Genomic DNA, 14,136 nt, shown 5'->3' on the forward strand with positions numbered 1-14,136 from the left:
GGAAACTGCCTTATCTGTCCCTGCAGAGCAACTAGTCAATTTGAACTGTTGACCTTTTGGTTAGCTGCCCATCATGTAACACACTACATCAGTAGGCCTCCTTGGAAATACCCTGATAATCTAAAAAGCACATCTGAGCCCATTATTTAAAGCTCTCTCCTCACCTTTCTATTAATGAATTATTAAAGTGAAAAGTAAAAGTCACTGATAGGAATTTTTCTGGTTGCATCACCATTAATTGACCCCTGTTTGAGCTGCAGGGGCTTAGAAACTTAATTATTAAAATGAAAAGTAAAAGTCACTGATAGGAATTTTTCTGGTAATTGATCCCTGTTTGAGCTGCAGGGTGTTAGAAGCTTCTTACTGACTACACCATCAGAGCTCCCTTGAGGGACAGCAGTACAGGAGGCCACCGATCCATCACATGCACAGGTCACAAGACCAGGCCCGGAGGAGAAGCACTGATTTTATGTTGCACTCTTAATTCTTTGCACCTTTTACAGTTTCCAAGGAAGTTACTGAGGAAGGAACATTTTTGTGTGGAGTCATTTGAACCTGTTCTCTGACTTCTTCCAGTAAAATTTCACCAACTTTGTCATTTCTGATTTACTCCATGAAAAAAACTAAAATTTTTATTGGTCCTTTTAGACAATACTGAATAATAAAAGGAAATAGTCTTTTTATAAACAAAACAAAAACCCCAAAAATACACAACGAAGACATCAGTCCGAACTAGGTCTGGCCTCTCTGTACTACTGCTGTTTCCCCCTTGAGGTCCAGGCTCTGTTCTTCCTTTTATCATTCATGTTTGTTTGGTTTATTGGGCAAAAAGATACTATCTGGGGGCCCCTGGGTGGTACAAATGCTTTTGTTCTTGACTAATATTAATTTCAAAGTTGATAATCTGAATCCACTCAATAGCATCAAGGAAGAGAGGCCTGGGTATCTGCTTCTTTAAAAGATTACGGTTGATACAGCCCAGGGAGTAACAAAGTAATCTACCCTACAAGACACAGGGTTTCCACTGTGAATGAGAATGGGCTCAAGCATGATGGCTTTGGAGTTTTTTTGAGGTGGTGGTGTTTTTTTGTAGATCTAATCCCTAGAAGTTGATGGATAAATTGCTGACTCCTTTTTTATCTACACAGATTTGCAGTTATTGTAATGATTTGTATCCTTTACTTCTGCTAGGAGATTGGATGACAACATTCGAACTGTTGTGAGAGGTCAGACAAACGTGGGCCAGGATGGAAGGCAAGTAAGTGACCTCTTCTTCAGTGTGAATTACACGCAACTCATTTCCTTCTTCAGGACCCCAGCAACCAAAGGACCCGAATGTTGACTGTCTTCCTGCACAGCGCTTTCCTGTCCCTCTGTCCCATACACAGCAGGACACAGAATGGCCTGCGGCCCCAACAGCAGATGTCACTGCCCACACCAGCCACCAGTCCTCTCAGGCCTCCTAGCCAGGTGCAAACATTACAGTGCAGCTCACCCACGGCCAATGGAAGGAGGCTCTGTGAGGAGCGCTGAAGGGCCCCTGGCCGTGTCTTTATATCAGGCACGTCTTGTACCCTACTTTATTTTGTGCACCAGGTTATTGGTTTTGTTTACCAAGTTAGTTGTTGGGGCTTTGCTCTCATTCTTGTTGCTACAAAAGATTTTAAGCTGACACTGTCACAAATCTCCATGCCTGGTTTTACTGGCAAACACAGGTAACAGTAAATTCATTTCCAAAAGTGTTTGGCTCTAGCTGAAGAGGGAAGTGGAGGAGAATAAAGAACAAAAGAAGTCCAGGAGGCGGGGTGTTCTCCAGCGACTGAGGAGCCAGATGTTACCTATTAGCCGTTCTCCTTTTCATTTGGATTCTGCTCTTTGTTTCGGCATCCTATTTCAGAAATCACTATCATAACAGAAATGCTGAGCGTGCCTTTCCTAGTCGACCTCGTACAATGCCTGGCCCGTCCTTTTCAGCACTGATCGAGTTAGGAGTTGTGCACGTCTTACAACCATTCAGTTATGTTATCTGCTGTCTTGGAGATTTAAAAAATAGAACGATCTGATTTCTGAGAATATTCATCATACTGCCTAGATTTCTGGGGAGAGGGAGTGTAACCCTATGTAGAAGTTTCCTATTTCCTCTGCTAGAGCTTACCAGTGCCCAGGCTCGCTCTTTTATCTTTCTGTTTTATATCTTTTTTTTTTTGCCTACATTTTATGATGTTCTTTCTTACTTCTTGAGTATTCATCTCTGTTGGCTTATCTGTAAGTGATCTACCTTCTTGTTATTATTATGACTTATCTCCAGACATATTGGAAGTTCTGGCCACTGCAACTGGCTGTTGCATTCAGGTTCTAACCCAGTGGTTGGCTATATGAAGGCACCTCAGAAGAAAGACCTGACCTCTGCTGTGAAAAAGAAGCCAAGCACTGTTTTGGAGATTTGGATTCACCAGCTGCTCTCTGCAGGAAAAAGAGGTGGCACCCTGCTTCTTAGGAGGTGCGGCCTCAGAAACCCCATGGCGCAGTTCTGCTCTGTCCCGTATCATGCCGTGAGCCAGAATTGGCAGCAGATTTGGTTTTGGTTTTCTATAACTGACCTTGTGTCCTAGTGCTTTCTTTGGCTCTTATTTCTTATTGTTTTGTTTTTGTCTGAGTAGCTGTCTCTCTTGAAGCCATGCTATCTCTGGTAGATGTTGTTATGTGCTCTTGAGTCAGAACAGATTCGCAGTGGACTGTCCAGCAGTTTTCAGAGGTTGTACGTCACTTGGGAGGAGACTCTCATCTTTCTCCTACAGAGCAGCTGGTGGATTCCAGCTCCCTGTCACTGGGTTTGCAGTGTAACTCCTTACCAACCTGGCCACCAGAGCTCCCTCTGGAAGATGAGATTCATGTAAACAGAGGTGATAAAGAATGCAAGACAAGGGTAGCCTGTGGACATTCAGGCCTCATTCTGCCCTCTAACCTGCTAAAAAGTATTTCTCAGTATATCTGTCCCTTCAGATGCTTCAGGAGCTGCTGGTTAGAAAAGTAAATCCATGCTCTTTTTGCTTGGCATTCAAGGCTTTGACTGACCTGCCTTTTCCATTTTGTCTCTTGCTGTGTTTCACTCATGGAAGACTCAGCGCTCTAAAGCCTACCCTGTGCTTGCTGTACCTGTGTGTATGTTCTTTTTTTGCCTGGAATGTTTTCCCTGTTTTTCTTCCATTAACTACATTTAAAAGCCTTACTTTTTCAAAGAACTTTAAGGGATGGAGAGCCTAAATTAAAACACTCACATTAAAACATAGGTGGACATCGAGTGGTGACATGCTGTCAACTATTCAGCTGATGTTCTTGAAGTGTCCATGTAGAAACTGAAGCTGGTGTGTATTTGATTTTCAATATATCACCACCAAAAAGAGAACTAAAAAAAAAAAAAGTGAAAGAAGAGGGTAGGAATAAACTCTTACCTATATAAGGTCCAGCTGAAATGTCACTTTGTGAAATTTTCTGTTTGTCTCATCTGGATACATGAGAGAGGTCAGATTTTTAGAATTACAAGGGATTTGGTGCTCATCTGGCACACTATTCTCGTTGTGCAATGAGAGCATTGATCCCGGGATCACCCAGCAAAACAAAGCCGCCCTCACTACCGTGGAGCCGCCTCTCCCTCCTAGTGACCCTGCAGGACAGAGGACTGCCCATAGGGCTACCCGAGCCGGAGTCTTTCTAGAAGCAGGACACCTCATTGTTCCTTTATGGGGTGGAGCAGCTGATGGGTTCACACCAATGACCTTCTGGTTAAACTTGTAACCCCTGCACTCAGGATCACTTGTTAACCATAAGCTCTCCTGACCTTGCTTGTCCTTTTCATTTGGTGTTTGTGGTCTTCATTGACTTTTGGGTAAACATTCCTTGTCCTCTTGACTCATTTATAAACTCCTTGAAGGCAAAATCTGTGTTTCAAGAACTCCGTCTTTCTCATAGTTGAGTCCTCAGTGCTTATATTTTACATACAATAAGTTTTTCTTCAGCTGTATTGACCAGTCTATGTGAGACTGTTTATTCATTGCGAATAAATGTTGGTCATTGTTGATGTGTGCTGTTGAGTTGGAATTGACTCATAGCTGACCCTCTAGTGGTTTTTCAGAGGCTGTAAACTGCATGGAAGGATCTTTCTCCTGTGGAGAGGCTGGTGAATTTGAACTTTCTGTTTTAGGATTGGCATCCCAACTTCTTACCACTAGTATAAGAACATCATTTTGGTCAGTGTTTGAGTTTTTTAAAAAATGACTTAAAACTGGATTTGTGTCAGAAGAGTCCTCATTTAAAACTGACATAAAACCACGGCTGTTCAGTGTGATTCAGCCCCGTAGCTCACTAGAAAACTTAAACTACTTAAGAGAGTTTTCAGGTATGTAGCATCCTGAGGATATGAAAATAAAGGGAATGATTCATCAGAAGTTTTTGTTGGGTCATGTTTTGGAGATGTAAATAATAATTTGTTTCAAACTGTGGGCAACAAACTTGTGTCCTGGAGATCCAGGTCTAGAGGTAGGCAGCCTGCTGCGGGGACGCCACCTTCCCCACCCTCATGGGTTAATAGGTCATAGGTAGCAGAGGTCGCTTTGAGAGAGCAAGACCACATTTTCAAGAATGTTTAGATAGCATTTCAATCTGTGATGGAATTTTGTCTTTGTCTCCTCAGAATCCAGACAGAAAGGAAGCCCAGAAGAAATAATTGCTTTTCCTGCCATTCCCTCCATCTGTCTTTTCCAACAGTTTGTAACGCAAGCTGAAGTAAAGGTTCCCTCCACCTCCTCAGAGAACTTTCTGGGTCCTGTCCTTGTCAGCTCCTCGGAGCGAGAGCCTTGCTCTCTGGCCCTGGCTGGGTGGTGGTTGGTTGAAAGGAGGCTCTGTTTGACTGGCAGAGGCTTGGGAGAATTATGGATGTTCCAAAATATTGAGTTTTATAGGTCAAGAGGCCCACATTCCCTTTTTCTGGAACAGAGGAAAAGTTTGCTTTCAGAACTAGTTTCCTAAGCTTCTGAGAAACACTTGGGAGGAGAGGAGTGGCCATTTGGACAAAAGGAAAAATTTTCCTGTTAGAAAGTTAATCTTGTCTTTTGTTCAACTAGGACAGATTGGCGTTTTTGGTTGTTTTTTTTTTTTTTCACTCCAAACTGTCACTGCATTTATTACAAAGACGTACCCAATATTAATAAGGTATAAGGCTTATTCTCCAGGAAATTATCTTGTTGGAACACAAGTCATTTGAAAAATAACTCCTATAAGAAAGTACATTTCATCATTGATGTGTACACACTTTAGATGGATCAGTGGGCAGTATCATCGATAGATGGAGAAGAGATCAAAATTGTCAATGATTTGATTTTACTTGGACCCACAATCAACACCTGTGGCAGCAGCAGTCAGGAAATCAGAAGATGGGTTGCACTGGGAAAATCTGCTGTCAAAGACTGAGGTGTGCTTGATCCAAGCCATGGTCATTTCAATTACTTCTTGTGCATACACAGCTTCAGGTAGCTTTTCAATATCATTTTCTTGAGTATGAAAGCCAAAGATGACCAAAAATTGGAGAAAAGCTTGTGCCACATATACTGAATGAGGGACTGGGAATCATGTCAAGGCCAATCATGAAAATCATGAACCTGTTTGAGCCTCGTTTTGTTCACCTGGCCGCAGCCTCAGGGTGAGGTGGGACGCTGGGCGCCATGACGCCCGGGGGCCCAGATTGGCGTTTTTGCCAGTAAATCAGGTCAAATATTATTTATATCACATTGATGGTATCTTGAGACAGTTTGGCAGAACTTTTTTTTTCTTTAAAGTAGTGTCTGACTGAAAAATTATTTGTTGAGAAGTAACAATTTAGAAATTAAAGACATGGTGAAGCAGTTCCTCGAGTTTCTTGAGATTTCTGAAGTCCAGCTGTGCAGTTAGTTCTCTGGGTCACAATGTGGGGCATCATGGATGACTCCCTTCTTGTGTGTATGAACTTGACTGGTCTGCTCTAGCCTGTTCCCTCTTCTGACAGAGACTTGCATGCATATGCAAAGTTTATATGTTTAGCTGTTGAATTTATCAGTTGGGTTTATATCAGTTGCCCACATGTTTGAAACATTGTGGGTCGGATAAGTTCAACAAATGCCTATCAAGTGTAAAATGGATCCAGCACTGGAAGAATTAGGATGGACAGCCAGATGTCAGCACCGACTGCTCTGACCAGGAATGTAGTTGAAGGTCTTGGCTAGAATGGGGGTGTGTGTGTGAGTAATGTAGAATAAAACTCAGATTCATAAAAGAGACTCTAAAGGAAGAGGGGAAGATCCATGTGAAAAACAATGTATACAAATTTTATGAACTTTGTATCTAAACCAGTATTAAAAAAAAATAAATAAAAGAGGCCCAACTTAGTGGAGTGATGAGAACTAGAGGAATTTCTGAGGCTTCCATCCTAAGATACTCTTTTAACTCAGAACTCTTTTAACCAGAACCCATTCCTCGAGGTCACCTTTTAACAAATAATAGGTTGGTTTATAAAATAAGCAGTAATATTCATTTGGAAAAAAAGAAAATAATTAAGATGGACAGCTTGAAGTTTTAGGTAGAAAAAGAGATGGGTAGAGGGGTGAAGTTAGAGGAAGAAAAGAGATGGCACGTGAAATTTTAAGACTGACCAAGTCCCAGTAAACTGATTGCAGATCACAGAGGGAGGACCAGCCGCTGGGTTTGTGCCTCCTGAGTGAAGCTGACCCGCAGCGCAGCTATTCCTTTGATAAGAGCTTGACAAAGATTTGGAAGGAAGAAAATTGTTATTGCCATTTTTGACTCCGTTCACAAAACCTTGGATTGGGGAGAGCTTTTGTAGTACTAGTTCCCCCCCCATTTTGGTAGTCTTTTTTTTTTTTACATTGCTAGCATTTCCTGTCTTGTTTCTGCAAGGATACTTAGAGTGAGGAGGAACTCACTGCCCTGTAGTTCTTCACCACACTCTAGCTTCTCTTTGTTTTTACTGTAACAAACATCTTACGCTGAACGGGAAGTGTAACTAGATCTTGTAGCTTCTCATTTATCTTAGTTTTGCCAGCTGGACCAGTTTAAGCCTAATCCCTTTTTCTCATGTTATGTTCTGTTGAATCAGCAGCAACTCATAGCTGACCCTCTATTGGGTTTTCAAAGGCAGTAAATCACCTGGGAGTTGATTGCCAGTCTTTCTCCTGTGGAGAAGTGGGTGGATTCAAACTGTGTATCTTTTGGTTGGCAATGCAGCTCTTTACAAAATTGACAGAGTCCTTCCTAAGCATTGCATTTCCTAGACTAAGCATTCTCAACTTCTTCAGCCTTATAATGTGATATAATTTCTGTCCCCTTTACCTTCCTGGCTGTCCTCTTACTGCCTTGTTTTGGGTAGCAGCCTGTCAGCATCCCTTTTAAAATGTGGTGCTCAGTACTATGCCTACTAGGTTGCACTGGGACAGTTGACGTCCTCCTTCTGGAGCGGACCCTTAATTTGGGAACTGAGAGCCCAAGAGATCTCTGGGTATCTTGAAATAAATTATATTTTTTTTTAGTGTGAAAAAGATTATTGATTCTTGTATATTCTCTCAGGATTATTGATTATTGATTCTTGTATATTCTCTCAGGAGTCTGTGACTCTCCAAAGGCTAAGTGCCATTGAAGACATACAGGTAATGGATTGTTGAAAGGAATAATAGTTATGACCATGCTTTAGTTTGTCAGATGATAGTTCTGCATGCCTATTTGTGTATGTTGTAAATATATCCAGGGGTATGGTACAGCCAACAGGCCCCAAATTATGTAGATTTCTTAATCATAAGCAAGCACCCTGAGGGCGTGCGTTGCTGGTTTTAAGTCCTCAGGACCATACCCTTGAGGGATAAAAAGTATATCCTGCAGGGTGTGTGTGTATATATATCTACTTGGCATAATGTAGTCCACAGATAATATGTTCTATACTCTGGTGAATAGCAACTGGAGTCTTGAGTATAGTACAACTCTGTGTCTCTCTGTGGAATGAGAAGAGTGAAGAACATCAAAGCTACCTAGAAACAGTCTGTAGGACTCAAACTTCCGTGGCATGAGACCAGAAGAACTAAATGATGCCCAGCTACCACCACAGGCCACTCAGAAAGGGATCACAATAAAGGGTCCTGGGGTTGAGTGGGTCATAAAGTATGGAACAAAACTAAAAAACCCTGACAATGGCAAGGCTTGCTGACCTGATGGACTGGTTGGTGGAGCCAAGACTATAGCCCTTAGTCATCTTTCAAGCTTATTACTGAATTCACCCCTATAGCTCAGTTTTTGGCCAACAGTAGAGTGGCCTAATATATGAACAGTACCACCAAAGAGATACTCGTTCCTTAGAACAGTCAACTGTACAAGGGCACAAAGGCAATATTTGCCCAGAGAGAAAGCTCAGAAGGCAGGAAGGGTTAGGGTAAGAAGGATGAATGGAAACAAGAATCACAGAGAGGAAGTGGGAAGAATGACCCATCATATAGAGACTATAGTTGATACCATAAAACAAAATCTGAATGAATAATTGAATGAAAGCCAATTGCTGTGTGTTTGCTCAAAGACAATAACGATACTAATGAAGGAGCACTGAGTGACGCTCTTCTTCCATTAGCATGGTCTTGAATTGAATGGAGTTTTTGCAACTATTTCACACAGTTGGCTCCTGTTGATTTGGCATCTGAAACCCCCACGTCAAGAATTACGTGCAAATGCCCACAGAACTAAGATATCCTAAATGACTTAAGCAGTACATATGTATACATTGCAGGAATTGAATTTACCAGCTACTCCATGGGAGAAGGATGGGCAGTCTTCTCCTGTTTGATTTACTGCCCTAGAAAACGTACTGAGGGGTCAGCTATGAGATAGCTCCGACTTGATGATACACAACAACAACAACAATCTATAGAGGGACAGCCACATCCTAACTCTGATGAGTTAACATGTCTCAATGCGGCCCTGAGTTTGCCAAATCTGTCCATTTTTCAAGCAGAGCCGGAAATCCGAATTTTTCCACCGCTCTCCTGATTTTTAAATGCTGACTTTGTGTTTTTCACAAAGGCAGTGGAGGCCAAACAAAACACATCTGTAGGCCAACAGCCTGCAACATCTGTCCCAGGTCTTTTTCATATGAACTGCTTCTAAACTTTCCCATCCTCTCTTTGTCCAAGGGATGCTTTGAAATTAGGTGCTGGGCTCCATGTTTAAGCTTCCTTGGTTTCCTCTTGCTGGTTTTGCTTGATTGTTCCAGCCTGTTGAGGACTTTTGGAATCTTGATGACCCTCCCCATTTTATTGCTAGCAGATTTGTTCAGCGTGCCCTCTGTGTTTTCATTCAAGTTGTAGATGAAAAGAGTGAACAGGGTGTGTGGGTGCAGAGCCATGTGGTACCCCACTAGCGACTTCCTGTTCCTCTTGCTCTTATCCTCACGTTAGTACAAAGTACCAGGCCCAGAAAACAAAGAATCTCTTTCTCTCCCTGGAAATCTGCCCAGGGCCATGTTTCTTAATCTTTCCATTTCTGATTTCCCCCCAGCAAAGGGGGCAAATGATACTTGCTTTCTTCTCTTTTCATAGAATTATTGCCAAGATTAATTAATTAAGTCAGCAAAACATGGTTGCCTTCCAAGAAGAACATGTTCTTTGTGTTTCTTTTTCAAAGTTAGCGTATCATCTAATTCAGACATTAGAACAAAAAATCCTTGAGCTCTTCAAGACCCTGAACTTAGAAGTTGGTGGGCCTCTTCACAACATAATATTCTTCTTCATTATGTGGGATGGAGTATATAATTGTCGGCTCACTGGTAGATGGTTTGTATTCTTCTCTCTATCACTTGAAATTTATCATTTATTCTTTCTTTGGGAGGAAAATAAGCCAGTTGAATGAAGAAAAGAAATTACAATATTAAAGAAACCACAAATATTTGGGGGGAATAAAAGGTAATCACCAAATGCTTTCTGCTAAAACATACTAATCTAAACCAAATTTTTCTAGTGGTGACCAAGAGTTGTTAGACATTCCTTATTTCTTTCCAAATTATACTTTCCCACAGATAGTCCTGTAAACATCAGAAGTTTTCTTCTTGTTATGTGCTGTTGAGTCGAGTATGACTCATAGCAACCCCATGAACAATAGATCTGAACCCTGTCCTATCCCGTGCCATTGTCATCATCCTTGACACAACTGGGCCCTTGCTGCAGCTACTGTGTCAGTCCATCTTATTGAGGGTCTTCTTCTCTCTCACTGACGTTCTGTCTTTCCTTGCATGATGTCCTTTTCCAAGGACTACCCCTGTCTAGCAGCATGCCCAAAGTATGTGAGACAAAGCTTTGTCATCCTGGCCTTTCTTTAAGCAAATGCAACTCTGCTAGCTGGAACTTTCCACCAGAGATGAACCACATTGGGCTTGAGTCCCCTCCACACGCCCCAGACATTAGTTACCGTTAAGGCCTGTGCATAACGTGGTGTCTTAGTTATCTGATGCTGCTATAAGAGAGACGCCACATGTGGATGACTTTAACAAAATAGAGATATATTCCTTTACACTTAAGGATACTAGACATCCAGATTCAGGGCATTCTCTGTCCCCATCCCCCTCGCATTGTCTCTTATTGTTAATAGTTTATATATATCTTCTCTGTCTTCTTAAGAACATTATGGCAAATAAAGAGTTTTGAAAATAATTTTAATTATATGTCTAAGTTTTTTCATCCTTTTAAAATCTTTATTTATATTTTTTCTTCATTCTTAATGTTCTGTTTCTTCTCTCTCTCCCCTAAATTGAGCTAGTCAGCAGTATATCAATGTTTAAACCTTTTTAGAGGATTAGCACATAGATTTGTTTATGTTTTCTTTTTCCTGTTTCCAGCTCATTACTTTTTGTCTTTACATTATTTCCTCTTTGATCTTGTCTTCTATGCATTTTAGTTACTTATTTTGTATGAATAAAAGCAGTTTAAAATAGGGATTTTCTCTGAGTACCACTTTGGCCACATTACATGAATTTTATACTATGATATTTTTCACTATTATGATTTTTTTTTAGTAGTAGTCTTTGGTAATGGTTTGTTTTACCAGTGACCAGAGAGTTAAGAAATTTGGAAGATAGCCTGGCTAACTGACCAAAAGAGATTAATGTTTGTGCATGTTACAAAGAAAGATGATATATAAAGGAACTCTGGTGGCATACTGGCAAGAAGCTCCTCTGCAATCCTGAAGGTGTATGGTTTAAATCCACCAGATGCTTTGCTGGAGAAGGAGGGGCAATCTCCTCCTGTGCCAGTTGGATCTGATGTGACAATACGTAACAACAACTAAAAAAAAAACCGATATAAAAGAGGGTAGAAATTATGAACAGTAGTGTACCTAACTAAAATTTTAGTAAAGATAATTAAAAAAACAACTGGAGCAATAGTACATCAATAAGGACCTGCCAAAAATTCAAGCTGAAATTAGAAGAGGGTATGGAACAAAGGATATCATTGCTGACATCAATGGTTGGAAGCATAGCATATCAGAAAGACATTCACTTGTGTTTTATTGCCAAAAAATGCAAAAACTTTCAACTCTGTGGCTCGTAACAAATTACATATTACATTGCAAAGAATAAGAATTTCAGAATACCAAATTATGCTCATATAAAACCTGTTCATAGGCCAGGAAGTAGTGATTTGGACAGAACAAGGTGATCCTGAGTGGTTTAAAATCAGGAAAGGCACACACCAGAGTTGTATTCCTTTATCATACCTACTCACTGTGTTTGCTGAGCACATAATCAGAGAAGTTGGTCTATGCAAACAGTAACCAGGTGTCATGATTGGAGGTCCTGAGATGTGCAGATGACACAGCCTCGCTTCCTGAAAATGAAGACCACTGGAAGCATTTACTAATAAAGCTCAAAGACTATAACTTGCACCATACCATACCATACCATACCATACCATACCATACCATACCATACCATACCATCAAGATTGCACCATACCATCAAGAAAACACAAAACTTCACAACTGGACTGATTTAAAAACATCATGATAAGTAAAGATTGATGTTACGGATTTAATTTTTCTTGGATTCACAGTCAGCACGTATGAAATCACACAGCTTATTGCACTGGGCAGATCTGCTGCCAAGGACCTCTTTAAAGTGCTGAAGAGCAGTGATGCCACTTTGAGGACTAGCGTACACGTGACCCAAGCCATGGTATTTTCAGGCACCTTGTGCACGTGAAAATTGGACAGTGAGTTAGGAAGATGGAAGAAGAATTGAAGACATTGAAATTATTGTGTTGGCAAAGAATTTTGAATCTGCCATGAACTGCCAAACGAACAAATTTCTTTTGGAAGACATGCAGCCAGAGTGCTTCTTATAAGTGAGGAAGGCAAGACTCATATCTGGGCCTGCTATCAGGTAAGGACAGTCCCTGTGAAAGACATTATACTTGGTGATGGAGAGGGTTGGTGAAAAGAGGAAGACCCCCAACAAGGTGAATGCATACAGTTCTTAACAGTGGGGCTCAGACATAGCAGCACCTGTAGGACAGGACTGCTCAGTGCCTCATTGTGCTTTACATAGACAGGGTTGCTGTGCATCTGAGCTGAGTCAGTGGCACCTTACAGTAATAACATGAGAGTGAGGTTTTATTTTTTTACACGTGGTTTGATGAGACAAGCTCTGATGGCCTTAGTGGTAAGGAGCTGCACTGCAATCCCAGAGGTTCACGGTTCAAATCCACCAGATGCTCTGCTGAAGAAGGAGGAACAATTACCTCCTGTACCAGTCAGATCTGATTTGAAGGTACACACATAAAAAATAAACAAAAAAAACCCCAAAAAACCAAAAAAACTAAAACAAATGGTTTGATACTTCTGATGGCCTTAAAAAAAAATGTCATCGAATTACATTTAATAAACATGACTTTTTTTGCTTTTTAATATTGCTGCATTTGAAATAATTTCAATGTTTACTCTCCTTGGAAATTTTTTTTCTCATATGATTCAGAATTCTAGTAGATTGATTTTTCTATTAGACATAGAAAGCATCAGCCCAAGCATACATTCATATTTTGTTTTAATTTAATTTAATCCATCCAGGCTCTGTGCTTCAGATGAACAAGACTAGCAGTTAGACTCTTTCCTTCCTGACCTTAGAAACACATCAAGTCACACTGGATACAACATCATTTTTGAAAATGGTTTTAGAAAAATAACATTGCCAAAAAAAGAATACTAAATTTTATTATTCTTTTGAGCCATCTCCATGTGAATCAGTGTTCTTGAGAAGCCAAGCAAGAAGGTCAAGCATAACTTTTGCCATCTGCTTGTTTTCACATTAAAGTCAATTTCAACTAGAACTTCTCCATCTGAAGAGGAAAGTGCCGGTTGTCACTACTGTAACTACTTTGGCTGTTTCTGAAGTAATTTTTCCCCTTAAGTATACTTATATGTACATACATATAGTTCTTGTTATTTGCTGTCAAGTCAGAACCAATTCATACTGGACTTTCCAGCAGGTTTCCAGAGGTTGTAAATTGTATGGCATGAGATTGCTGTTTTCTCCCGCAGAGCAGCTGGTGAATTTGAATTGTGTGTGCCTTTTGGTTGACAGCACAGTTCCTTACCATTATAATATAAGAGCTTCCTAATACATGTGTGGTGGTGTTGTGAACCATAAAGTTGGAACCAACTCATAGCTGACTCTCTCATGGGTTTTCAGTTGACTCTCCAGTGAGAGATTGCCTGTCTTTCTCTTGCAGAGCAGCTGGTAGATTTGAACTGTGTGCCTTTGGGTTGGCAGCACAATTCCTTAGCATTAAGCCAGCCAGAGCTCCCTACATATATATATGTATGCATGTATGTGTTTGTTTTTATATGTGGAGCTTTTGGTGATGTCACTGCCAGTAAGTTTTGTTACTGAGCCAAAAGCTGAGTCTCTCCAGTGGTTGGAATCCACCAGTAGCTCTGAGGGAGAAAGATGAACAGTTTCCTTCTGCAGAATTAACAACTCGAAAATCCAATGCAAGATCAACTATGGGTTGAAACCAACTTGACAGCAATGAGTTTGAGTTTTCTATATATAAAAAATTATTTATA

The 14,136-nt window shown here is 40.7% G+C and overlaps 1 protein-coding gene across 1 annotated transcript in view; it reads left to right on the forward strand.

The window, feature by feature from the left end:
- Positions 1-14,136, forward strand: part of VPS53 (vacuolar protein sorting 53 homolog (S. cerevisiae)) — a 172,429-nt gene that overhangs the window by 17,537 nt on the left and 140,756 nt on the right. The window contains exon 4 of the mRNA XM_006891010.1: positions 1,192-1,258. Within this exon, the coding sequence (XP_006891072.1) occupies positions 1,192-1,258 (67 nt within the window). The remainder of the gene's footprint in view (positions 1-1,191; positions 1,259-14,136) is intronic.

Source organism: Elephantulus edwardii, unplaced genomic scaffold, assembly GCF_000299155.1.
Source record: "Elephantulus edwardii isolate Elephantulus edwardi_28Jun2011 unplaced genomic scaffold, EleEdw1.0 scaffold00094, whole genome shotgun sequence".
NCBI classification, from domain to species: Eukaryota; Metazoa; Chordata; class Mammalia; order Macroscelidea; family Macroscelididae; genus Elephantulus; species Elephantulus edwardii.